The sequence below is a fragment of the Alligator mississippiensis genome, chromosome 5, assembly GCF_030867095.1.
Source record: "Alligator mississippiensis isolate rAllMis1 chromosome 5, rAllMis1, whole genome shotgun sequence".
Lineage (NCBI taxonomy): Eukaryota > Metazoa > Chordata > Crocodylia > Alligatoridae > Alligator > Alligator mississippiensis.
The window spans coordinates 23,897,224-23,920,872 of NC_081828.1; the positions used below are offsets into that span (position 1 = coordinate 23,897,224).

The following is a 23,649-nucleotide window of genomic DNA, read 5'->3' on the forward strand; positions in this document are numbered from 1 at the left end:
AAATCCAAGATGAGGGGCTTTTTTTCTTCCATGTTGAATGAAGGAAAAAACTTCATCTTGGATTTGAGTAAATGCAGTATATAACCCCCTTCTTGTCTTCTCATGAGACAGGAAAGTGTTGCTACAGATGGGAAACAAACACAAAAAGATTAGTGATTTGCCCAAGATTACATAGGAAGTTTATGGTGCAGAAAGAAGTTATACCTGTGTCCTTCAAGTTTCACTTAAACTTCTTCCCCCCCATTAGTAATAACAATATGCACAATTATTGCTTCAAAAGTACTAGAAGAAACTATCATTTTTAGATAAATGTTGATACCTCAATACATATTGAAATATTTATGACGTGTTCAAATATTGAATTACTAAAATTCAGAGTTACATGACATTGTGATATGTATCACAAATATTGAGCTTCCTACAAGAAATATCACAGGTACTGAATCACAGTGCATTTAAATACGGTTGTATGCTGGTCAGATTAAGTTGTGGTACAGCATTTTAAGTACACATGAGCTTTTTTTTTTTTTTAGAAAAAGTGATAGAAGCTCCAGCTAAAGCATCAGTCTTTCTAAGCAGGTATGCAATGATCTCTTCTAGGTAAAAATTGAAAAGTATCTTGTCAGATCACACACGAGCAACTATGAATGACATTGCACAAAAGGCTGAGGTATGTATCAAATTTTAAATGTTCTAATTCATGTAATAATTTACAAATGATACTGACAAAAAACAAATATTGGTGTTTTAAGCCTCAAGCTACAAATGGCTAATAGAGGAAAAGCTCCCTAGAAGGAAAGGCAATGTACCCAGTTATTTTAAGACTAGAGAAGCACTTGAAAAGAACAACTTGATTGAAAAAAGGCATGTTATCTGATTTGCTGGAATGTGTTGGGCTTCTTGCCAGTGTAAAAAACCAAGACATTGGATTTTCTATAAACCTGGAAGTGAATATCCAAAGTGAGGATACAACATAGGGAAGATAGTACAGTGCTGAGGATAAAAATGATGAAGACTACAATATTTTAATTTTGCTAGAAAATATTTTGGATGCTAACTCAGTGACAGGAATGAAAGCAAGTATAGCTGACACTGTGATATCATGTAGTACTGAGATGAGAAGCACATCAAACACAGAACAGCACTTTCAGTCATGTTTTCCACTGACTCGTAATTCTTTATTGACAAATTATGTGTTACCAAAATATAAAGTGACAGAGCCCTTGAAGATGTATAAGAAGCGTGTACAGTGTGCTAACTGGAACCAACAGAAATGCTAACTGGAACCTAACAGAAAGGTTAGGAGAGCATAGAAATAGCCATATCTACAACAGGTCCCCACTAGACAAGTGAGCTTAGCATCTCAGCTGTAGTGTACACACCTATTAAGTTAAAACATAAATCAGTTAAAATATAAATATATTAATTTACTATTAAAGATATCATGTGCTTGATTCTGGGTATGAACGTAAGCTGCAGCTGACTGGAGGGCCTGGTGGCAACATGGCAGGGCGACTAGTGGTGGGGTAGCTCCTGTAAAATCCCACATGTTGCAACCTCCAGAATGAAGCAAGCATAGGGTGTTTCAAACCCCTAGTCCCCACTGCCTTGTTGGTACTCCTTGGTTGGAGATAGGCTAAGGGGCATCACCCTGACAGAAATGCACCCTCACTGAGGTGTCAGGCAGTCAGCAACAGGTCTTATCTGTTGCTCTCTGGCAGAAGCTACAACCATCGAGACACTGAACATCTGGACTCAGTCTGGTCTTTGGATTCTGTCTCAGTGGTCTAAAGGGGGGATGGTAGGTCTTGGGCAGCCTCCACTCCTCCAAACTCTTATCAAGATGTACACGTTGAAGGTCTTGGTGCGATGGGCTCTATACAAGTGGATTCATCAAGCACCTGACTAGACCTCTTCAGCATTCACCATGATCCAGAGGATCAGTGATTGCCTATTACTATCATGTGCTTACATTTTTAAAGGAAATAAGAAAATCCTTTTCTATTTTGAAATGACGACTCGTTACAAGGTTGAACAAAAAACCCAAAAATGCACATTAGAAAATGTGATGCTAATGTCTTTGCGTATTTTTAAAATCTAAATTCTAGTCTTGCTTCTAAGAATAGAGTCAAGTATATCTTTCTGTTTTCACTGTGGGTGTATGTAATTCTAAAGCAGTGATATGGAAATGTACTTTATAATTATATGGACACCAAAAGGACATGTTTTCAAACTTCAAGGTTTTAACTACATATTCACCCATTAAATGGGACTCCTGTAGTTGAATCTAACAAAAACCTAGGTTATTTCTTAGTGTTTATTGCTACTTGATTATAAACAAATATGATAAAGTCAAACAGTAGACATTAGTGGCACAATATCATTATCTCATATGTATTTTCTGTTTTAATGAGTCTTACATTCTTTCTAATTCAGTCTGTATCTCATAATTTCTCTCCATCTGTTTCAACTTTCTTTTTCTTATCTTCATCTCTCCTTTATTTTCACCAAGATTCTGCTTTCTTCATCTAAACCTGTCCAAAAATCCTATGTGCCTAAACTTCGCAAGGGTGATGTAAAGGATAAATTTGAAGCTATGCAGAAAGCAAGGGAAGAAAGAAATCAAAGGAGATCTAGAGATGAAAAGCAAAGAAGAAAAGAACAATATGTTAGAGAGAGAGAATGGAACAGGAGAAAGCAGGAGGTCATTTTATTTGCAAATATTTTTGCTTTAATTATTTTATTCTAATGTTCAGTATTTTATGTAAGAATTTTAAATTAATTTTTTAAATTTTTCAAGGTAATGAAAATAAGACTCAGTTTTTTTGTATCATCTTATGTAACAATGGCATCTTGTATTCTAATGTTTAAGGATAGTTTATTTTCTCTGTTTAATTAACTAGATGAAAGAACAGCTCGCTTCTGATGAAGACGACGACACGTCTAAAACAGAGAAAGCTTATGTTCCAAAGCTTATTGGTAAGAAACTTGGTTTAAAAGATTACGTAATTCGAGACTTAAATATTAGATAAAACTATTACATTCTGTCATTCATATATATATATATATATATATATATATATATATATATATATAGGAACTGTTAAAGGCAAGTATGCAGAAATGGAGAAACAAAGACAAGAAGAAGAAAGAAAAAGAATGGAAGAAGAAAGAAAGCGTAGAATTGAACAAGATATGATTGAGAAAAGGAAAATTCAGAGAGAATTGGCAAAAAAAGCCCAGGAGGTAAGTTTATCTTGATCAAAATAAAAATAGTAAGTACATAGCAAGTAGGAAAAAAACCCCACAAACCTATTTTGCACTGATCCACAGGTCAACATGAGGATTTGATTTAGGTTTCTAACAGCAGGTAAATAGACTGCAGTCTATGAAGGAGAAAATGGATGTGGAGATAAACTCCTTCCCCTGAAGAAAACTTATGGGAGTAGTAGTTGGGATATACATTTTGTTAAATATTGAATTTGAGTTATGGGTAAAGCCTGGTACTGATTAAAAATGGGGATAGGGGTGACCCAGACAGGTGCAGGCTTGGTATAGACCTGGGATTGGATTTACAGTTAAGTGTATAGAGTCAAGTAAATCAGTTTTAAATAATTCCTTATATTAACAAGGGTAAGCCCTTGTTCCAGACACAAGATGCTACTTTCTGCTTATAAGTGTATTACTGAGTATGACTTATAAGTGCTGTTGTAGATTAATTGTACAATAAATGCTACTTAACTTACAAGGGTGATGGTTCAATCATGTTTTATTCTGTCATTGTGGATATCAGTACTGTTAAATATTGAAATGGCTATCTTCCAACTCTAACTGATGCCCTCAAGCCTAATTTTATCTTTTAGAACTCAGAAATGAGGTCTGTCCTCTTCTTCCCCACTCTCCCTGTTGTAAGGAGCTTAGGCACTTGCAAAGTTAAGCTATGTAATGCCTGACTTGTAGTTCCAAGCTCCTGGAATGGAGTCCAGAATGCAGAGTTGGGCACAGAGACTGCTTTGACAACACGTGGGCAGTTAGTCATCTCAGAAGAGCAGTTTGAAAAGCCCTCAGGCTGAGCAGCTAACCAATAGGAGTCAGTAGGCAGTGGGATGATTCTGAACCCCTGCTCCTCTCCAAAGTGGGAGAAGAGGTACCTCCATCAGGGCAGCAAGCAGAAGTGCAAGATTCTTTGGGCCAAAAAAAGAAAGCACACAAAAGGGTTAGCTGCTGTAGCCTAGTGGTTAGACATTTACCTGGTAATGAGGAGTTGTGGGTTTGATCTCCCAAGACTGTTTGTGTGATTTGTGTTAACATTATTGGGATGTCAGGGCTGGGGAGAGGTGAGAAAGCACACAAATAATCCAGGGGAGTTGGACTAGAACCTAGGACTGTCCTGTGCTGAGTTTCGGCCTCTCTTCTCTGAATGACTTTTGTTTTTAATCCAGTGGCTGTTTAATATAAAATACCTAAGCAAGTTTGGGAGGTTAGACTAGAACTCCTAACTCCCCACTTATCAGCAAAAGCCTGAACACTAGATTACAGCCTGGCCCTACCTCTGGCTTGCATTCTTTTCTCCTCAGTGGCCCAACTTCAGCAGGATTGTTTTTGAGAACTAGATCCTGCCAGGCCTTTGGTAGCTGTACTCACATCAGGCTCCTCAGAGTGCTGGTTTCTGGTTCCCAGTGGAATTTAGGCAAGAGTTAGGCACCATACTGTTTGGACCAGGGCAGTTTTGACCATGCAGAGAAGTAGAACTGGAGACACCTAGAAAATTTCAAAACCAACAGGGAGGCAGACACTTAGCAAGGGTTAGGGTTAGACAGCAATTAAGTAGGTGTTTTTGGATTGCAGGCTTGGATTTGGGCAGGCTTTAGGCATCTGAGTCCTTTTCTGAATCTGGTCCTAACTGTCTCAGTGCATAGTCTAAGACCATAAGCAAGTATTTAATTAACCAGAGATCTGTTTTTTCTCAAAAGTGAGAAGAGCATTTTTATTGGGTGAATATCTAACAATAGCTTAGCTACTATCTTCTGTTGAAATAACATTGTTAACTTGTGTAAACTCTGGTGAATGTTAATACTCTTTCACTATCGGTTCTCAAGTTTAGTTACTTTGCAAAATAGAACTATGTACATCCGTACTCAGAAAAACAGCTATACTAATTAAAAAAAGTAAAAAATAAAAAACTCATGTCAAGACTATAAAATGAATGTAGGGAAGATGGTCTTTCTTGTAAAGAGGATTGGCAGGGAAGGATCAAATTACTCTGATAGGCAACAGGTTGCCTCAGTAGTTTTTTGCATAGTTATGGAACTCATATGCAAGAAATCTGTATTAATGCACTGCATTTCAAATACTGCATCACATTGATATGCTAGATTTGGACTTTAAATTCAGTTTACTATACTAGGAAATGTATCAGAACTGTCCCAGGACCAACACTGTGGGCATGTCTACATGCCCCTATGGCGCTGTTATGGCACCATCATTTAGTACTTCCAAGAGGCGCACTAAACGATAGCACAGTAACAGCTGTTACTGCGCCATGCCAGTGATGCATGGTTTTCCTCCCTACGTCACCATAGCAATGCACTATACTGAGGGAGCACATTGCTACGGTGACGTAGCTGTGGTGTCACGGTTTGTGGTGTCACCGAAGTGTGCTGCTACAGCAATGTAGCATCACATGTAGACGCACCCCGTGGTAACCCCGTGGTACGTGAACATGGTGTACAATCTATGAATTAACATTTGATGTCAGGTTGAAATCAGACAGCGAAATGCATTCAGAATGAAGTCTCTCCAGTTCATCCTAAAGATCTGTAAACTTAAATGCAACATACATATCATGATTGATGCAAATATTTTTATTTTTATGTTTGAAAACTCAAGGCAAAGAGCGAAAGTAATGTAATTATATGAAATTCTCATTTAATAGATTGAGGACTTAAACAATACGGGAACTGAATCAGCATCGGAGGTAATCAGATATTTTTTTCAAAGACACATTCACCTACCTTTTTACTTCTTATCACTTTGTTTTTATTGCTATAACAAGGTAACAAAAAGGGATGCACTTAACTTTTCATTAAAATTCTGTAACAAGACCAGGTACCTGAAGAAATATTTTTTGCACTGCATAGAAGGAGCTTGGTAACTGTGGAGCTATAGCTGAGGCTAACTTATTCTAGTTTTAAAATTAGTTTAAAACTTATTTGTCTATGAAAAGCTACAAGAAAAAACAGTATTAAGAGTAGCTAAGACTTAGACTTTTAAAGCTACCAAGATGTTTTGGATACCCATAGGAGAAATGGGCATCTAAATTGCTGGTGGCTTTGAAAAAAATCTCACCTTTAAAGCTCTTTGCCTTGGATAAGATTTAAATTAAAAAGGGATACTGTCAATGTAAGCATGTTAAATGGCAATGAAAGCTTAACAATTGTATGTTTTGGTTTACTTATTGCAATTTAAGCTTGGATAGTGTATATTGACTAAACAAACCTGCCTATTTTGTTAGCAGAGTTTTACTTATGTGCTAACAAAATACTTTGTGGTTGTATTTTCAGCATAACAAGGGGATGTTTATATTTAAAAAAAAAAAGCTAGACAAAACCCTACTATTTTTTACTGAAGTGTCTAAAGGCAGTTCTGACATTTATAAATAAAGAGAAATTACTTGGCAGTATCTCTTTAATTGTATTTGGTTTATTTTCATAAAATCATATTGTAGGATACTTAATATATTAATTCCTTTTGCAAGACACCTCCATATGTTCTTGAAATGAGATGTCAGCATTGCTATAATCAGACACTTGAATACTGCACAACTTTTATCTCTTGAAAAAATTACTAATGGCTTGAACCTAGATATTGTTGTGACTGGACATGCAAATGCATTCAGAAATCTTAGACTTCTTAGCCAAGATAAAATTCCCATCGACTTTAATGGGTGCTTTGCCTAAATAAAATTACAGACTGCTTGTTACTTCACAGACTATTTTTAGCCACATATTTCTCTCCGAATAGAAAGATATTGGAAGCAACATTCCTCACAGGCTTTTTTCTATGCAGAGTATATGTCAGACATAACACTTTACAACTGGGATGGACTTGCATTTGCTACATCTTCAAACGAGAGTTGCTGAAATTTTGAACAGCTATAGATAGTTGTAGATAAGTTCACCTGTCAATTAAGATACTCCAAGTTCTCTGCACATTTGCCAACTACATTTACAATTTAAAACAGAATTGTTTTCAGGGCCTTCTGTTGTCAGAAGAAAATTAACAGCTGTCAGTAGCACTGGAAGATGGGATTTGTGTTGGGTACTAGTTCTGCTCATAGTACACCTCTCACTGTACTTTTGGAAACTTTGGCAAATACAGGTAACGATGGCAGTTCCACATGCAAACAGACAACTTCAAAGTCAATATTTATGGAAAAAAGTTTATTTTTAACAATAGGAAGGAGACGATTCATTGCTGGTGACAGTAGTGCCTGTAAAACCTAACAAAACACCTGGAAAGATGAAAATAAGTGCTGATGACGTAGGAAAAGAAAGAGAAGAAGAAAGAAAGCATGAAGAGGAAAAATTAAGATATGAGGAACAGAAACAATCTCTAAAAGAAGCCAAGTGTCTTTCATTTGCCATGGTAAATAAATCATTGTAAATAATTCTTAGAAAACAGGAGTTTAATGTTTAAAACTGCATTTAATTAATGACTTTGTTTGTTATATAGGATGAAAATGAAGACACTGAAAGATGTGAACCCCTGTCTTCTGGGAAACTGAAAGTAACATTTGAAGAATTGGAAAGACAGAGACAAGAAAATCAAAGACGGCAAGCAGAGGAAGAAGCAAGACAACGTTTAGAAGAGGAAAGACGCGCCTTTGAAGAAGCTAGACAACAAATGGTAAATTAATGCTTTATTCACAGTTATGGGAGTTCCTTGCTTATGTTGGATACAAGTACGCCCTTTCATGCATCTGAATTCTTTTGCCTTTTTATACCTGGATTTTATTTCAAACTGTTAGACTTACCATGAGGTGTTAACTATTCACAGATTAGCGCTGATGTCACCATCAGTTTAAAAATATACTTTCTGCCTTTATTCTATGTATTGATTCATATTCTTTTAAACAATCTTCTGATATGTATGAAACATCCTGTTCTTAAAAGTGTGCCAACATTCAAAGCCATTCTTACAAAAAGTTTCTGCATTATATCATACTGTAGTACCTTGTAAAACTACCTTTTAGTATCTTTAGAATCAAAACAACAGTTGTATAAAAGAGTATGAAGAGATTTTGATTTATTCCTAAACTGAATCTAATTTTTATTCTTAGGGAATTCTATAGTCATTGAAATTAAACTACTTGTGATAAATTTATCATACTTACGGGTACGGACCTACTGAAATTGCTATTGCGTGTTTCAGTATTGCCAACTCCTGTGATTTTTGGCATTAAAGTCTACACTTTGGGAATGTGAAAAACTTAGCCCTTTCACATATACATAAATATATATTTAAAATATATACTTTTAAATTTTTGTGGAAAATGTTACTTTGGGCAGGCTCTGCAAAAAATGGTGGGCTCGCTGCAAAAAACCAACAAACAAAACCCCAAGAACCAAACTTACCAGCAAGCAGAGAAAAGGGTGGAAAGCCCTGCAGTCTTGGAGCATGGGCAAGGAGAGGGGCTGCTTGCAGCACAAGCAGGGAGGCTGCAAGCAGCTGCACTAGGATCTGTGAAGCCCTGGCCCACCTCATTGCACACATGCACCCACTGCCAGCAATGAGCTGGGCCGAAGCTCCTTGGACCCTGGTACAGCAGCTTGCAGCCTCCCAGCTACCTGCCTGTCAGCCTGGAACCCTGGGGCAGCTGCTTGCAGCCTCCCCACCTGCAGATGGTCTGAAACCACAGCATAATTACCCTGATTAAGCTAAGGAAAGCCATTAATCCATGCATTATTAAACATGGATGAATGGCTTCTCTGGGTTTAATCAGGGTAATTAAACTTCCATTTTAGGTCATCCAGCAATCTGTGGTAAAGGGCAGGACTGCCGGGGCCTCTTGGCCAATCAGAGGTGTGATGGGGCCCTGCCACACTCAACTCTACAAAAATGGCAGCCGGTTACACGATCTGCCTGTGAAATTGGCCAGCTGCCTCCTCAAGTTTGGTAAATCCCTACTTATGGGTATCAGTATTTTTTAAAACTAAACATTATGTAACAGTAAGTCATGGTTACCTAAGTTTTGACTGTTATTGTCAGTGGTACTTTAAGGCCAGAGCTCCAATGCCTCCTTTGTGAGCCTGGGACTGCTGCTGACAAACAATCCTTGCCCATTCACTTCTGTCCTGCATGTGTGAAGGCCCAACAATTTGATGGTGTAAATGGCTTAGCTGAGTCAAACTGATCAAAACCAGTTTGATTCTGCTACGTTAATCCCAGGCAAAAAGTGATGCTTGAGGTGACATTGCTTTACAGTGCTGTTTTTAAAAGATATAGAATTATGCAAACTTATACCCTAATACATTGAAACCCTGAAAATTTACAGTAGAATCCAGTTGGTGGTGATCAAAAGCAGAAAGCCTCCAAATATATGTCTAGGATTAAAATCCAGATCTGATCCTGGAGCCAAAATCTGTAGGTTGGTCCATCTTTGGTTTTCAAGTGCTTTACATTAGGGTCATTAGTTTGATGTTAAAGGACACAGCTTTCCAGTATTATCATTACAAACCCACTGTGGTAATTCCAATCAAAATCTTGAAGTCTTATAACTTTCACAGCTGTCTGACAAGCAGCCCATTGCCATGATGTTTAGACAGTATAGCTATCTGGAGTACTGCTCCATAGTTCATGCATTCATTTTCTCCATAGACATATAATCATTAAAGGAATAGTCCAAGGATAGTGCTTGCTTTCCTTCTTATTTGCAAATTCCCAAACTTCTATTGCTAATAATAATGGAGAAGGGCAACACCAAAAAAGCTGAAGCTGCTTCTTTCCACTCTTCACTGATGTTTCATTTTCTGGAAGAACAGAAATGACAATCTCAATTTGCACTAGAAGTAAATTCTATTAATGTTGTATTAGGAAAATAAACAATTGTAATCTTTTCTAACTAATCTGCATCTGAGGAAAAGTAATTTACGTGCAACTAGAGACTACCATCCTATCTGTTTTCATACAAGCAAAAGGCCCATTAACGTTACACAACTACAAAATGCCTAACAACATAATATCAAATACAGCAATATATGTTTTACTACTCAGTATTAGGCCTGTTCCCTAAATTGAATTGTCACAGTTCTCCCAAATTGACATCACAATTACCCTACCCTTAAAACATAAATCAAGTCCACATTCTGCTAGTGCAATATTGTATCTGTAGCATAAGCGTACATTATTAAACTACCATCAGATAAAATAAGATATCTACAATTTAACTGAGCACCTTAAGCTCCATAGCATTCAGGTGAGCAGAGTAAGGGAAAGGAGTGTATAGGGTTTGAGATGGACTTGAGGTTTACACATGTTCTAGAGTGAGCTTTTCTTTCTTCCCTGTGGCTGAAACCCAAGACATTTTATTCTTAAGAATTTTTTATCTGTAAGAAAAAATTACCATAGAAAATTCCAATCAGGAATGTTTTTTAGAATATATTTTTTTTAATACAAAATTCTGATAGGAAAGAATTTCTAAATCGTTTCTTCCTTAAGGCAAATGATGAAGAGTACGATAAAGCAGCTGAAAGTTCTATCAAAGAGTTCCGTCCTGGTAAACTCAAACTCAGTTTTGAGGAGTTAGAAAGACAGAGGAGAGAAGAGGAAAAAAGGAAAGCAGAAGAAGAAGCAAGACGACGCATAGAAGAAGAGAAAAGGGCATTTGCTGAAGCCAGGAGGACTATGGTAGGATATAAGGATTTTTTTCATCTCTGATTTCTGCCAGTACAGTACACCTCTGGAAATGGCATAACATCATAACAGCTCTTCAGGAGTGTATTTTTCAATTGCTTCATAAATTCAACTAATATCAGGCAGTGAGCCCTCTTGATAGCTAAATGAGTTGAGAGAGCCAAAAAACCCCCCAACAACCCCTCCTCCCACCAAAAAAAACAACTTATAACCAACTTAGAAAGTAAATCCTCATAATTTAAAATAACATCAAAGTTAGTGTTTGCAACAAATAGTATTACACCATAATATCAGAATACGAAAAACAGGAATCATCTCAATGAAACATTAGAGAGATCCCATAGAAGAGAAGGTATCCTTTTTGTGGGTGCCCCTATTTTTCCAACGTATATTCCTTTTTAAGACCACACTAAGCGCCTTATACACATGCTCTGGGAGCAGGAGGAAGGGGAGTGCCACTTTAATTAGAGTGGCTCTGAGCGAAGAGCCACTAAAACACCCAGAGCGTCATGTGTATCAGTGTCCCTGAGCTGAAAAATGGTGGCGGGGGTGCTTTAATTAAAGCTTGTCGAATGAGCTTTAAAGTACCCCCACCACCATTTTTCAGCGTGGGAACGCTGATACAGATGATGCTGGAGTCTGCTGGAGCGCAGTAATTACAGTGTGTCAGATTAATCAAGTCTGCTCTGACACGCTGTGATTACAGCGTGTTGGAGCAGCCTCAATCCCCGTATATAGGTGCCCTAAGTTTCAACAGCAAGACCAAGTCTTACTACTCTATATTTTAGGCAAATCAGTTAGGACAACTAAGGGCAGAAATAGCACAGTCTTCTGATGATGCATTAGCCAAGCATCAAACAGAAAACAAATTTAATCAAACTCACATTCCTTAGAGATGACCCACATAAGATATTTTAAATTTTATTCCGATTTCACCAAAAGTCTGTAAAGCCATCCCGCCGTGGGGGGTGTGGCAGAGATCTCCATTGTCACTGCAGAATTATCCATTCTTTTTTAAAAAGAAAAACACTGAACATTTTTACAAATTAAAAGTATGTGCAACTTAGTGTTTCAGAAGGGATATAACCTCTCCATGCTTTTGGGCAAAAGCCACTCTCACTAATGGAGATTAAGAAAAACTTTCCACGTCAGCAGATTATTCTTCAGTTGTTTTGTATGGTATGTGTCTTACCCCTTCTGAAAAGCAGCTGCTACTGAACTAAATATAATACTGGTCTAGTTGAACGTGGCAATTCCTACGTTCTCAACTGTAGTCTTAACGAGAAACATTTGTGCTATTTGCATATTGAAATTGTTACCTCCAGAATTCAAAGAATTAAATTATCCCTATCATAGCTCTTGTATGAGACCTGTTTTAAGACCACTACAGCCAATGTTTTCCCCAATTTAAACAGGAATAAAAACTAGAAGATAGATCAGGGGTTTAGCCTACCCATAGACTAGCAAGAGAATTAAAAGAAAAAGCAGTTTGAGCAACAGACATGTGTAGATGGCCTGCAAGCCATCCTCAGCCTAGAAAGGGCAAAAGTGAGAAGTGAAGCCAAAAGATAAAATAAGATGAACACTGAGTACTGCTCTGGCATAGTTGGATTATTTTTTGTGACCACTCAGCAGGTGATTAAAAGGGTAATTGCAGCCATTATTTCCTTGGAAGTGTTATCCTTTTCATTTTGATAAAAGCTACAGCAGAATTAAAATAGAATCTGCTTTTATATTGAAAGCACTAGTTCTAGCAAGAGCAACAGATCAGTGAAGCTGCTTTCCTGTGGGACAGTCAGTTACAGCAGCAATGTGAATACTTCAAGTTGGATAAGAGGAAGAAGGCCCTGAAGATTACAGTTAGCCAAAGCTTACACTCAAACTATTCCCAATACTGCCTTACATATTAAGGACCAGATATTGGTCCACCAATTAGACACCGAAGTGGCTAAAAGGATCACAGTTAAAAATGCAATTTATTTCAAATTACTTAACTCCTTGGGTGGGGCTTTCTCCTCCTATCTCTTTTTGTAACTTAGTTTGAAAGCTAAGGGGAAGGTGCATTAAAAAGTAGATGCAGATACAGTTTCCAGGGACTTGAGCAGGGTGAAATAGGATTGCATTTAGAGGCTTAGATGCTAAGTGCCACTTAGCTGTCTGATAGATGGAATAGAATAGGATCTGGTTCAAGTTGTTCTGTAAAAGAAAGGCAAGTTTTTACAGGATAGCATGAATTGTAGAACAAGCAAAACTTTAATTTAAATTATCTGGGAATTCAATTACCTGTTATATGGATAATATGACTGACTGTGTAGCAATCACCAAAAACGTCTAAGATTTTTTAATCTAAGTTAGCCAAATACAGCGTCTTAAATTTACTAAAGTATATTTTATAAAACACTGTCTAAGAATATTTCTCATCGCTTAAACTTCCTAGCCTGAATTCAGGTGCCTGTGCTTCTACTTGAAGATGACCAAAAAATGTAAAGCAGCTGTGCAGAGAGATGCATTCCTTCTGGTATTTTAAGTACTTTCATAGTTATAGATTCGTTTTAAATGAATCACAGAACCTGAAATTTAAACATAGGTCAGGTCCACCTGTCTCCCTCTAGCTCACCTTTTTCCCTTCCACCAGATTAAGACTTTTTTTAAAGTTTAAAAAATGATCTAAGTAGCATTTTGGGTGCTGACAGATGTGAAAAACAAAACAAAACAAAACAGTGCTTTACTGGAAGAGGCAAATGTGTTAGTTTGATCCAGCGGTACAGCATCAGATTGGGCGCCTCAGCAGGGCTTTTCGGTGCTTTTATCTAAAGCTGACTCAATTAGCTATTAGAGAAAAGCACCAAAAAGCCACACTGGAGTGCCCGATATATATGAGCCAGGTCCAACTAACGCAGTGCCTCTTCTGAGCATGTGCTGTGCTTGGCTATTTTTATTCTACATCTGTAAGCGCCATTTTTTCCCTGTATCTGTAGGCACCGTTTATGTCCACTTGGATCTCGATTTGCCTTTTAAGAGTTGTAGCTAGAGTAAGACATCTCCACCTTTATTCCAAAGGATCTTGCAATGTATTCCTTCACCCTCAGACCGCACTAGCTTTTCCCAGCATTGTTAGTCACCTTCAGGCTCTTGCCTCACCATTTTATTTCCATTTAATAGCCCAAAAGAAAGATGCTTTGTGCAGTGATCCAAAAATCTCTTCTTCCTCATATGTTACCTCATTGGTTCATTTAGACTCCACAAGTACTGGAGAATATGGCAATTTGTAGAACATTTTTTTTTATTTCTCAGGTTAGTGAAGAATTAAGACCAAGAATAGAGTATTTTGCCCTACCTATTGAAATGTGAAACAGAACATTTGATGAATTGGACACATTGGGCTAAACTCAAACCTAGTGCAATTCTGCTGATTTTGTTGGGTCTGCAGCAGAGATACTACTGTTCTACTGCCCATTAGTTCGACTTCTTTTTGAAGCTGTAGAAACAGATTGCTCATTCGGAGCTCCAGTCAACACCCTTCTCACTTTATTTCTATTCTTTCAAAATCTACGGATTGCTGTCAAACCCTTGCCCTTTCTATTCACTTTGACTTCCAGTTTATCTGACACAACAGACATGTATGACCTAACAAAATGTCAAAAAAAGGTTTTTACATTTCTTAAAATGTCTAAAAGGTGGTTATTTGCTTGCTTTCTTTCAAGGCCAAGCAACCAATAACTGAGACAGCTGCATTTTGTTTATTTTCATTAAATGAAATGAGACTGAGATTTTAAGTCTGGGTCTTTGTCATCTGCTGACTTGGTTCATCTTAGCAAATAGGCTGGCTGCATAGCAACCTGAAAAACTGGGAGCGAGAGCAGCGGGAGGCTCACAAGACCATATCAGAGATCTACATAGGAGGGAAAAAGAGTAGTACTCAGAAGGGCAGGGAAAAAAATAGGGAATAGGGAGACCAACAAGAGAAGATGCAGAAGAGTGATTCCAAATGAAGTTAAAAGGCAGCAGATATTATGCCATATTCAGAGAGCTAGAAAAGTGAACTAAAAATTAGTTTAGAAATGCTATTGTTTTATCTGAAAGGCCATTTTCTCAAATAGAAGCATTGTTTCCGCTTCTAAACTTTCTCTAGTGTTTGTGGAAGACTTGTGGTGGGGGTGGTTTTCCCTGCTTACTGTGAATTGGAACACCTTTGGGTGAGCAGAGTTTTTGAATCTCAAAGGCAGACAGCTGTACAACCATGTTGGGACTCAGCGGGGACGGTAAATAGCGATAAGAGTTACAGTTGCTCAGCTTTCATCTGTTTGGATGACCTCTGTTTTCACTTGTTCTCTAATCATCCCTGTTCCCTAGCGAGATGAGATCTGAATTTGTAAATTAAAGAAATATGAAGTGGGGTAAGAGTGGGGAGGGAGCCTGAAACATACTAGCATTAAGGGGATTTTCATATGCACACAATCCACATTTCCCCTAAAACTTAGCAGCTAGAAATTTGAGTGCACATTATATATCAGAAATATGGTAAGGACAGTGTCTGCCAGTTATGGGCAAAAGTGAAAATAAATTCTGCACACAACTCCTTGGGAGCAGGACAACAAGCACTCAGCTCCCTAGCAGCTGCTACTCACAACAGGAAGATTTTTTTCTTTTCAAAAACAAGGTGTTTTATATTCCAGGGTGTGAGATGGGGCTAGCTACCCAGATCAAGGACAACAAGAAGTCCTTTTTTAAATACTTAGGGGGTAAAAAGAAGGTACTGGGTAACGTGGGGCCTCTGCAAGACATGCTAGAAAATCCGGTCATCGCACCAGATGACAAAGCTAACCTATTTAACAATTTCCTTGCCTCCACTTCCCTGAGCAGGGATCGCATCACCCCCCACCGGGACCTCTGTAGCCCCAGGGGAGGCACACCCAGGCCTAGGGTCAGTGAGGATCTAGTCAGGGAACTTCTGGAGGGACTGGACATATTTAAATCAGCTGGTCCTGACAATCTCCACTGCATTGTGCTGAGGGAATTAGCAGAAGTCATTGCAGGACCCCTGGCACGACTTTACAAGCATCCATGGTACTCTGGCGAGGTGCCAGAGGACTGGAAAAGGGCCAATGTGGTTCCCATTTTCAAAAAAGGGAGGAAGGAGGACCCAGGAAACTATAGGCTAATGAGTCTTACCTCGGTCGTGGGTAAGCCTTTTGAGAGAATTACCCTGGCGCATGTCCACGAGGGGCCAGCAGGGGAGATCATGCTTAGGGGCAACCAACATGGGTTCATTAGAGGCAGGTCCTGTCAGACCAACCTGGTGGCCTCCTATGACCAGGTCACAAAATCCTTAGACGCAGGGGTAGCGGTGGACGTAGTCTTTCTGGACTTCAGGAAGGCCTTCGACACTGTCTCTCACCCCATTCTCATTAAAAAACTAGGAGACTGTGGCGTCGACACCTACACAGTCAAATGGGTCACTAGTTGGCTGGAGGGCTGCACCCAGAGAGTGGTGGTGGACAGGTCGTTTTTGAGCTGGAGGGATGTGGGCAGTGGGGTCCCCCAGGACTTGGTCCTTGGGCCTGCACTGTTCAACATCTTCATCAGCGACTTGGACAAGGGGATAAAAAGCACCCCATTCAAATTTGCAGATGACACTAAGATGTGGGGGGGAAGTGGGCACACCAGAAGGGAGGAATAGGCTGCAATCAGACCTAAGCAGGTGACAGGGGTGGGTGGATGAGAACAGGATGGGTTTCAACACTGACAAGTGCAAGGTGCTGCACCTGGGGAGGAAGAACCAGCAGCATACCTACAGCCTGGGGAACTTCCTTCTTGTCAGTGCAGAGGCAGAAAAGGATCTTGGAGTCATTGTTGATGCCAAAATGAACATGGGCCGACAGTGTGGGGACGCAGTCAGGAAGGCCAACTGTACCTTGTCATGTATCCACAGGTGCATCTCAAACAGGTCCAAGGTGAGCCTCCCCCTCTATGCAACACTGGTCAGGCCGCAGGTGGAGTACTTCATCCCTCCTGAAGTGGGGCACCCAGAACTGGATGTGGACAACTTGGAGCGGGTCCAGAGGAGGGCCACCCGCCTGATCGGGGGCTGCTGGGCAGGCCCTACGAGGAGAGACTAAGGGACCTGAATCTGTTCAGCCTCCACAAGAGAAGGCTGAGGGGGGATCTAGTGGCCATTTACAAACTAGTCAGAGGGGACCAGCAGACATTGGGGGAGTCCCTGTTCCCCCGAGCACTAACAGGAGTGACAAGAAATAACCGTCACAAGCTGGCAGAGGGTAGATTCAGGCTAGACATCAGGAGGTGCTACTTCACAGTCAGGGCGGCTAGGATCTGGAACCAACTTCCAAGAGAAGTGGTGCTGGCTCCTACCCTGGGGATCTTTAAGAGGCGGCTAGATGAACACCTTGCCGGGGTGGTGTGACCCCAGTACTCTTTCCTGCCATGGCAGGGGGTTGGACTTGAAGATCTGCTCAGGTCCCTTCCAACCCTACAAATTATGAAACTGAAACTAAGATCTGTCGGAAAGTATGGTAATAAAATGCATTTTGTTTAGAAATGAGAATTAAGTGCGTCTGTACAGTAACATTAAAAAGCAGTGACAAACCATGTTTATGCAGCACTTTAAAAAAGTTAAACGCTTAGAAAATTCATCTTCACAAGCCTGAGTGAAGTAGTTGAGCACAAGTTATCCACCTCACTTAAAGATGGGGAAAATGAACTAAATGTCAGGCAACCTCTCCCAATTGTTATAAGCAAGTTGTTTTTGGCGCTCTCAGCAACTTTCCCTTGCATAACACGAGATGGGTTACTAAAAATGTTTACTTGACAGCTTAGGCTGTAGTTGCATGTACTGCTTCTTCAATACTCTGAAGACTTTTTTTTTTTTTACCATTAGATTAAAAAAAAAATACAATGGCAAAATTACACATTAATATTAAATAAATGAGGTTTGTGCCTTCCATATTCATGTATATTATTATAGAAAGAAATAAGATGTGACATCTTATTTCACAGATTCTCAAATTGTGTATCCAAACATCCCTAAAGAGTTCTAATTTTACTGCAGATATCTTTTAAACTGTATCAAAGTTCTGATAAAATTATTTCCAACAGGTACTGGATGATGAATCCCCAGAGATGTTTAAAACAGTTTCTCAAGAATCTCTTATACCAGGTAAACTGGAAATTAATTTTGAGGAGTTACTGAGACAAAAAATGGAAGAAGAAAAGAGACGCACAGAAGAAGAACGCAAGCAAAAATTGGAAATGGAGAAGCAAGAATTTGAGCAGCTTAGAAAAGAAATGGGAGAGGTTTGTATTGTGCAAAATAACTAAATAAAAATCATGTTGAGTTACCTCTGCAACAGATAATGGCTTAACTGGTTATGTTAATATACTGCTTAAAATTATAAACTAAAAAGGTAAGGTATTAGGATTTAGAGCAATTGGTACTTAATTTAAAATAGCCTTGCTTTTAAAATAGGAAGGGGAAAACTGAAAAAACAAAAACAAATACTTCTTATAATTTCCCCTCCCCTCACATTTTGAAATTTATTTATCAATATGCTTCACCATCCCCAGGTGAGAAATCCAGAACCTTGAGACTTGTGGGCCTATCTAGAGTCTCAGCAGCTTCTGCAAGCTTCACAGCATCCTTTGTTAAGAAGCTGTTTTGTAACATTACAGTTAAATTTTTGAAAATCACATCTTTGCTATGAGTAAATCAAGAGCAACTTTTCACCCTTCCAGTGTTGATTTTATTTTGATTTTTCAATTATATTATTTTTTTGTAAAGTCCTAGCTCTTAGATTACAACCCTTTTATTGAAGTCGCAATATCCTTGTAAAGTTTCTTCTCCACATGATGGCACAGGAAAACTCATGGTTTGAAACCTAAAAGCTAAGAAACCAGAAGGAAAATGTGCTTTCATGAGATTGAAGGAAATTGCATTATTTTGCATTTCTCACTTATTATGTTGTGTGATGTTGCCTGTGGGTCAGATACTGTAATAAAGTTTTTACATGGTTTTTGCATGCTTCGGGGTGGCAATCGTATTCAGAAGCGAGCAGATACAAAGGTTACAGAGTTCATATTTAGAAGACCCAAGGGGAGTAATAAGTCCAGATAGAAAGTTCAATTTTGGCTTGGAATCTTATGTTGGAGAAACACCAAGATAAATATTCCAAGGTCAGAATGAGAAGTGATACAAAAATTGTAAAATAAGGGCAATGATTTAGTTGTGCAGCCCTAAATTGTTTCAAGGAATTACTGCCAATGTGTGTATTTTTACTGGAAACCTGGAGGGGTAAATGATTCCATAATTTTCTTTTTATTATGCATTAGATTTTGCAACTTGCCTTTTTTAGAAAAGGGATAGAAAAAACAAAGCATCTAAAGCATAAGTCCCATTTTTAAAGCAGATTTCTTTAGGAAAGTACTTTTTAAATGACATCTTGCATTAATCAGCATTATTCTTGATAAGAGATTGGATGCCAAGTTACCAGTTATGTGTGGTATTACTACTAAAAGTTGTTACTCATTGATTGGTTCACTGGACCATAAGAAATACACTTGTGGTTTCAGTCCCAGTCCTAGTGTGCAGGAACACAAAAGAATTGAGAAAAGGCTCTTGTACTGACAAATTTAATTCACTCTATCTTTTGATGGACTGGTTTCATTAGATTTAAGGAAAGTTTAATTCATTACATTAAGTATAAAGTACCCCTCAAAAAGGAAATAAAAAAGTTTAATGGTCAGCGTTGTTTGCTGTTTTTCAATTGATTGGGTTTTTTTTAAGGTCTTAAGCATGATATAATTTCTTAACAGGAAGAGGAAGAAACAGAAATCTTTGAGCTAAGCAGGGAATATGAAGAACTAATAAAATTAAAGAGAAGTGGCTCTATCCAGGCAAAGAACTTAAAAAGCAAGTTTGAAAAGATTGGACAGTTATCTGAAGAAGAAATACAGAGAAAAATTGAAGAAGAGCGGGCTAGAAGAAGAGCAGTGGACCAGGAAATTAGAGACAGGGAAGCGGAGAAATTTCAAGAGGTAAATTACAGCCAGTATAGACAAGTACTAATATGTTGTCATAGGAGTTTAACTACCAGGCTGTAACAATCTAACTAATATCTTCCATTCTCAAGTTGCATTAGAGAATTCATTCAGGGTATCTTATGACCTTAATGTGAACACTGTTCCCTCCCCTGTTTCCACAGTAATTCCCTCCAAGATGTTTTTTCTTGTAATAACTGTCCCAGGACATTCCTAGCCATTGCCAGAAACCACAACTCCATTCTCATCAGCTAGTCAGCAATAAGCATGGATTTGTGCTTAGGTCTACACATTTTATTCCTCCCCTTCTGCAAACTTGTTCAATAATAAGACTAGCAGCCAAAATATCAAAACCATAACGGGTTTGCCATTGTGCCCCAACTGACAGATTTTAAGCTTTTCTTATGAAACTGGCTTGTTTCCTTACTATCCAAGTTAAGTAATGTTTAATGTTACACCTTTGGGGGAAGAGATTTCTTGGTGTACTCCAGAGACTTGTTCATTTGCAAGGTTCCCTGCCTAGGTTGTCAAGGCTCCTGTGTGTGGGGCAGAAGCAGGGAAGCTCAGTTGTACAGGAGCAGTTTTCTTTGATAGGTGGTTGAAGGAGACAGGCGAGGCCACTTTTTAACATAGGGAAGATGAAGAAATAGAGCTTCCAAGTCTAAGGACACTGAAAGAACAAACTGCATACTCTTCCCTTGCTCTGCATGATGTGGCAGCCCAACTTCCCTCTCTGCTCTGAAGAGGGAGGGGCCCCTGAAAACAAGGCACTTTACCTTCAGAGAGCAGGCAAGCAGAGATGGAAAAAGCAAAGAGTAGGGCACCAAAAGGATCCCCTTCCTCTTCTTTTCCTGTCAATCAAGAAGCTGGCACTGCTTATCACACAACATCCATCAGCTGAGGAGGTGGTGCAGCAGCATAGGAACCTGAAGCAGTTAACATAGGAAGTTTAAATGTCTGGGCTTGAGTCCTTCCCCACTAGCCCCAGCCCTGTATTGCTTCTATGCCACCTCAAAGTCCTTACAGGGTGCCATTGTACCCATTCTTTTAATCCAGGGCCGTACAACCGGCAGCCTGGGGGCTGAGGGCTTAACTTGTAGCACCCCAGGCTCCCACTCAATAACTGGTCTCCCCATTGCTTAGGCTGCAGCAGCAGCAGCAAAGGTCTCCATGCTCCCGTTCCTTCCTCTGCCTTCTGCTTCTCGTCTGTCACAAGGGCTGGGCTGGGCCGTGCAGCAGCACAGCATGCATTCCATGCAGTAGCACAGCCCCTTAAGTTTTGACGTGGAGGGTACTGGAATTCGTGTTTAGGTCTCAGAGTGTGCACTTGTATCTGGACATCTTTTATGCAAAGTTACGGTATAAAAAACCTGGTCAACACCAGGCTAGTTTTAGGCTTTGTCCATGTTGCAATTTAGGACAGTTCACATTTAAGTTACATTTTTGAATAGCAAATGAAAAAAAAACAAAAAACACACAGTTATTTTGCTTTTGAACTATGCTACTTCCTCCAGTTAAATTTCCCTTTTCTTCTGTCCTCGTTTTCTCAGATGTTCTTTTTATAACCCTTTCTAAACAAGCTGTTTTCTTGGTAGGTAACTTTGTGAACAGGTTTATTTTTTTAAGGACTAGTTGACCACTAGCAGACATTTGTAACATCTGAAAAACCCATTCAAAAACCTCTGTCATTACGATCACATACTGCTTGGGGTAAACTTTCTTCAGTCTCAGAACAAGAGGGGAGAGAGATTCATATAGGAGAGTTGGCTAGGAATGAACTAAGTGTCCAGAATGGCTTCTGAAAAACAGAATTAAAACCAACTCATTTTTAACTAATGGAAAGCAAGAAGGGATTGGGATGGAAAAAGAAGCCATGCAAGTAGTACATGATTTCAGTGAGGGAGAGATGGTATTCTTTGAGGAAGATACCCATCTTGTACTTTTATCTCTGGTTAAAGAAGTATAGCCTGATGGGAGCAGGGAAAGCTACAGAAGTTAGGATCTCCTAAGGCTAGTCCTTCAAATACTTAATGGAGGTAACGGAGTCCCTACAACAGCTTTGTAAAACAAGCAGAATTTATTTAGAAATAGAAAAACACGGACAGTCACGAAGCACAGGAAGCTTGGGAAGCATAAAGAAGGGGTTTTGTTGGAGTTTTAAAAGCTTTACCTAGAAAAGAGAAGAGAAAAAGGGCATCTACTAAGATCCCCTACCTCCCCCCACAAAAAAAGTACTTAAAGGACATAGTTGTAACTTCTGCATCTATTTCTCTTACTTTGGTCTGAAGAAGATTTACTGTGCTATTTAGTGTAATATAAATTGAAGAGCCAGCTTCTATGTGTGGCTTCAGAAGTATACCTCAGACTGTTAACAGGGCGAAGTAAACATGTCTGCAAGAGGCCAACTGTGCGCTTTTGTTTGCTTACCTTAGAAGCAATCTTTTTTGATCAAAAATAATTTTGACTCTCAGCGTGTCCCCTATATATATGAGTTTGATTTGCTGGCATAAATGATTAAACACCACATGCATGTAATGGCCCTAATCCTCCAAGTCCCCTAACCAGAGCTAGGATCCAATGCACTGTAAAGACATGCCTCAGAGTTTACAATCAGAGTCCCCACTCCCATGAATTCTGTGACGATGAATACTTACTTGTACCACGGTTTGCTACTTGACACTGACCCTGGTAACACTATCCAGTCTCTGGCTTTATTTAAACCAGGGCTTTGTTTTTATTGTGCCCTGTTACAGGGGCATAGGCTGTAGCCGTGTTGGTCTAAGGACATAAAGAACCTTGTTTGCCTATTCTGATATTTTATTAGACCAACTCAAATAGTTGGAAAAAAATTGTTATCAAGCTTTAAAAATCCTTAGTCAGGCTGAGGAAGCACCCACTGCAGATGCTTCCTTAGCCTAACAAAGGGGTTTTAAACCCAAAAGCTTGCTAAGAAAATTTTTTCCAACTATTTGAGTTGGCCTAGTAAAAAAGATATCAGAATTACCCAAAGAACCTTGTCTGCCTTTGTTTTTATTGTGACACTTTTAAAATACACTTTGAAATACAAGTTACACCTCAGTGTAAAATCATACTGGATAAGACATGAGTCCTTACTACCTTTAAATAAACCTCAGGGAAGAAGGAGTATGAAAGGCTGAATTACCTATGTTAAGGTAAAAATAATTTTGTTTTGTGTTTATTTTTTTAAGTAAATTTTGATATAAATTATTTAAATTAAAATCTAGTCAAGTTCTAAACTTTGCAATGCATTTCTAAATTTTCTTTTTGAAATAAAAAGGAAGACGAGGTAGATGTGAAACCAGCCAAGAAATCGGAGGCTCCATTTACTCATAAAGTAAACATGAAGGCTCGGTTTGAGAAAATGGCAAAAGCAAGGGAGGAAGAGGAACAGCGAAGAATCGAAGAACAAAAATTACTACGTATGCAGTTTGAACAAAAGGAAATAGATGCTGCATTACAGAAGGTACAGAGTAAAATTTGCTCTCCAAAGACATGTTCCCTCAAAGCCAAGGGCTTCTACTAGTGAAATCCACGTTTTAAGCAGCTTACTTGTCAGCACCAAGTGTCTGTACTCAGTCTGGCCTTTGGATTCTGCCTCAGTGGCCTAAAAGGGGATGGAAGGTCTAAGCAGCCTCCACTCCTCCAAATTCCTGCCTAGAC

The 23,649-nt window shown here is 38.9% G+C and overlaps 1 protein-coding gene across 9 annotated transcripts in view; it reads left to right on the top strand.

Moving 5' to 3' along the window:
• Positions 1-23,649, top strand: part of NEXN (nexilin F-actin binding protein) — a 42,574-nt gene that overhangs the window by 16,613 nt on the left and 2,312 nt on the right. For 3 of the 9 annotated variants that reach the window (XM_059727977.1, XM_059727979.1, XM_059727978.1), the window contains exons 2-11: positions 601-670; positions 2,904-2,979; positions 3,098-3,246; positions 5,936-5,977; positions 7,459-7,647; positions 7,735-7,908; positions 10,720-10,908; positions 18,031-18,228; positions 19,744-19,965; positions 23,267-23,452. In XM_059727977.1, the coding sequence (XP_059583960.1) occupies positions 644-670; positions 2,904-2,979; positions 3,098-3,246; positions 5,936-5,977; positions 7,459-7,647; positions 7,735-7,908; positions 10,720-10,908; positions 18,031-18,228; positions 19,744-19,965; positions 23,267-23,452 (1,452 nt within the window). In that variant the 5' untranslated portion in view covers positions 601-643. Of the gene's footprint in view, positions 1-598; positions 671-2,512; positions 2,705-2,877; positions 2,980-3,097; positions 3,247-5,935; positions 5,978-7,458; positions 7,648-7,734; positions 7,909-10,719; positions 10,909-18,030; positions 18,229-19,743; positions 19,966-23,266; positions 23,453-23,649 lie in introns of those variants that run through there. The other 6 variants (XM_059727973.1, XM_059727974.1, XM_059727976.1 and 3 more) reach the window with 5 other exon arrangements.